The sequence below is a fragment of the Limulus polyphemus genome, unplaced genomic scaffold (assembly GCF_000517525.1).
Source record: "Limulus polyphemus unplaced genomic scaffold, Limulus_polyphemus-2.1.2 Scaffold1813, whole genome shotgun sequence".
NCBI lineage: Eukaryota > Metazoa > Arthropoda > Merostomata > Xiphosura > Limulidae > Limulus > Limulus polyphemus.
The window spans coordinates 237,319-241,452 of NW_013667423.1; the positions used below are offsets into that span (position 1 = coordinate 237,319).

Below are 4,134 nucleotides of genomic sequence, written 5' to 3' on the forward strand. Positions count from 1 at the left end.
TGTGACCACATTTTGAACGTCTTGAGACACTAATTGTGACTTACAATTGAACCTATTGATATTATGGCTGCGATTGTGAAAAAATCATTGTGAGACATTTGTGACCACATTTTGAACGTCTTGAGACACTAATTGTGACTTACAATTGAACCTATTGATATTATGGCTGCGATTGTGAAAAAATCATTGTGAGACATTTGTGACCACATTTTGAACGTCTTGAGACACTAATTGTGACTTACAATTGAACCTATTGATATTATAGCTGCGATTGAGAAAAAAATCATTGTGAGACATTTGTGACTACATTTTGAACGTCTTGAGACACTAATTGTGACTTACAATTGAACCTATTAATATTATAGCTGCGATTGAGAAAAACATCATTGTGAGACATTTGTGACTACATTTTGAGCGTCTTGAGACACTAATTGTGACTTGACCGTCGTGATACACGATTCCACGTTTGATACTAGCTAAGACACTCGTTATATAACTAAAACACTAATATCAAAATCATTTGAGCTACGTGTTTCGAAATGAAAAATCTGAGTTATAGTCTATTCAAAATAACTTATTTAGGCCAGACTGGTTGAGTTTTATGTTTTAGAATGTCCAAAACGTCTTCAATAAGATCTAAATGGTGAAGAAGCTCTAGAAAATTATAAGGAGTAAAGTTTTAAGAATGTTTATTAAAATATTTGTGTAGAAGTTATGTAATAGTTTGTACATTTAGTGCATGTTTCCATTTTTTTAAGAAGTAAGGCGATAACAGCTTTATATCACACCGAGATGTTATAAAATAGACTCTCGCTAAAATTAAAAAATAAACTATAGGACCTTATTTTATAGCTTTTGTTTTCCTAAATCTCTTCCTTAATGGAGAAATGGTACTTCTTTCTCTATTACTAATGTATATTAATTTGGTACATTTATTATTATTATCAACGAAATTAATTTTTTAAATAAAACTTCTAAAGTTTGTGTAAAGTGTGAGTTTAATGCAGAATTTAAAGTGAGTCTTCCTAGTGGAGAATCATTGTGATATTTCAGAAGAAAAGTGACTTTTTCTGCCAGAGAATCCAAGCATACCCTATGAACTGAATTGTACTGTAACCGAAGGAGTCGCATGTCTTTCGTACGGAGTTCGTTGCATACATATTTGCAGGAATTTTGTAGTAACTCGATCTTCGTAAGTTACACAAGTAGTTTCTTACTTCAGTATGTGTACAAAGTGATCAAAAACATTGAAAATCACGATGCCAAAACTTACACAACGGAGAAGTGACTTATCACGGAGAAAGTCTGAAACTGAGAAAGAAAATGAAACATCAGGGTGCAAGTTACAGAAAGAAAGAGACAGGCTTGTTCACCAAGTTATGAGGCAAGATCCAATGAGAAGAAGACAGGAACAAACCCGAAATACAGAAGCACATCAAAAGTCGAGAGCAGTTTTGTGACAGAAAAGTATACCGTTCAGCTCGCCAAGATCTTGACCTAACAGACGCTCGTAGGGCGGCATTTCTACTATTTAAATGTAACCATGCTTCGCCAGTTTGGAAAATGTGTTCACATTATAACAATTATTGTAATAACAAAAATGCCTTTTCTAAAAACATGCGATTCGAGCACCCTAACCACCTGGCCATGCCGGGCCACACTATTTTAGGGAGACCAAGTACATCGTATGATTACTATTACTTATACCCGTATGAAAAGGACAATTTCAAATTAATTGAGGTATGAAAAAGTATCATTCACAGTTAATGGTGTGTGAGAGACACACACACAAAACGAAAAACATAATCCGCAGATTAAAATAATGAAAGAGTCAGTGGAAGATTAAAGTCACGGATTATCTAAGAATATACCTGAGCAAAACAACATTATGAATTAGAATTATTGAAAGGAAACTGGATCCAAGAAATTATGAAAATTCTACGTTCAGAATATATTAATTTTATTATGCCTTTTTTTTTCTTTTCCGTAATATATGTATATTTGGTTATTACGTAATACACCGTATTATGCAAATAGTTTGGTTGTTTCATTCAACACTTCATAATTATCGGTTTGATATTGGAAATTATGGACAAACGAAATCGTTATTTAAATATATCACCCAATGTAACATTATTTACAAATATTTTGGGTATAATGATAAGATATAAAGCTTAATAAATGAATATATTTCTCTCTCTCGTTGTAACAACAGTTTGTTTGGTGACAAACTTGTAAGCACTGGTTTGGTTATTTTAATAAAGAGGTATAAAGTATATTTCTTTCAAACTGCAGTGTTATAGCCTAGCCCAGTGGTTCCCAACCTTTTCACCACCGAGGACCCTTTTATTATTATATGTTTCCCACGGACCCCATTCTGTGTTCTTCCGTGCATTATTTAATTAAAGAAAATAACTCGTGAACCACCAGTATTACCTTCGCGGACCTTCAGGATTTCGGGGACCACTGGCTTAGCCCTTCTGTTTCTAGGAAGGGAATAGTTTTGTAGTACTAATGAATGAACAAAAATAAATTAAACACTACATATACACACACACGAATAAAGTAGGCTTAGAATTCTGTATAACAATTTTTTTTTGCTAGGATCCTTTACCTGTTGGAGTTTTATATCATAGTCCTTTCCAGGTTCCAGTAATACTCCATCAGTAGTAGTAAACTCAGGAATGTAGTTCTTGTGGTGAATGACCAGTTTGGCTTGTACGTTGTCTGATAACGCCTCATCTGGTTCTAGGTTTACTATAGCCCAACATTCTGTTCAAGAAAGTTGTGACAGTTATAATACGTAGTCACTACTCATTGTAATAGCTATTGTGTCAACTTAAAATCACCATTAAAATGTGATATAATTTTCCAGTTTCTAGTTGTTGTAGTGGGGACTGAAATACTTTTGACATTTTTGAGTAACTGGACGATTTTTGACTTCAGATGAAGTAAGCCTTTATTTCCCGACTATTCAGTTTTACATCTGATTGGGCTGCAGTGCAGAAATAAACATGGCTTTTTGAACTTGTTACTAAGTCAAAGTTAGTGTATCAACGGTTGAATTTAGTAGTGTATCACACGTTTGTTTCGGATATTCGCGCAAAGCTGATTGTCACACAAAACCAAAACATTTACCATTAATACATCTTATATTTTTTGCCACGAGTTTTCATAATTAATTTTTACTTGCAGTTTTTACTTTCTAGATTTAAAACAAGTAAACCATAAGTAACTTACGTATGTTAAAGCAGCATTAAAGTTTTTTCTCAAAGAGGAATAAGTGAAATATATCTGATGAAAATTGTAAATGAATCATCTATAATCGAGCATTAAAATATCATTAACTGTATATATATATATATAAAGAGAGAGAAATCCAGCAAAATGATAGATTCACAGTAGCATAAGTAGTCCCATAGCATATATAGTAATAACAGCAACGATTAACATAAAACATTAGTACTAGGCCTATTTTATTTTTAACGCCGAATTCTTTATCTAGTCTCTTAGCGATTTTGAAGAATTATAAATATGTATAGTAACAGTATTTTAACCACATTACGTTCGCCATATCCCTTGCCACAGACGCGTTTCGCTCAATCCAGAGCAAATCAGGCCAGCTGGGACGCAACAAAGACAGCAGTGGTCATAATACTTTATGTAACCCATCTGTTACAACAACAATTGATATGGTGTGAACGTCTTTGTTGTGTCCCAGCCGACCTGATGAGCTCTGGATTGAGCGAAACGCATCGTCGGCAATGGATGTGGTGAACATAGTGTGGTTATAATATTATTATTATGAACTCTCGTAATTATTGAAAATCCTAAAAAAAATCCTAAAGGGCTAGATATAAAATGCAGTGTTAAAAATATAATATTAATGTCTTATGTAATCTATACATTAGAGGCTAATTTCCGTCTGTCCGCAAAACTCCTCCCACAATTTAAATCCGATTTGGATGAAACTTCGCACGATTTTTCAACATCATTACAATTGGGTATTTTATAAAAAAAAAGAATCTGAGGGTCGCAGGTTCGAATCCCCGTCACACCAAACATGCTCGCCCTTTCAGCCGTGGGGGCGTTATAATGTGACGGTCAATCCCACTATTCGTTGGTAAAAGAGTA

The 4,134-nt window shown here is 33.9% G+C and overlaps 1 protein-coding gene across 1 annotated transcript in view; it reads right to left on the reverse strand.

Annotated features, from left to right (window-relative positions):
* The window catches only part of LOC111087164 (amiloride-sensitive sodium channel subunit alpha-like), a gene marked incomplete at its 5' end in the record, with an annotated part of 19,817 nt that extends 17,045 nt beyond the window's left edge, over nt 1–2,772 (reverse strand). The window contains one exon of the mRNA XM_022392839.1: nt 2,615–2,772. Within this exon, the coding sequence (XP_022248547.1) occupies nt 2,615–2,772 (158 nt within the window). The remainder of the gene's footprint in view (nt 1–2,614) is intronic.
* Nucleotides 2,773–4,134: the final 1,362 nt, after the last annotated feature.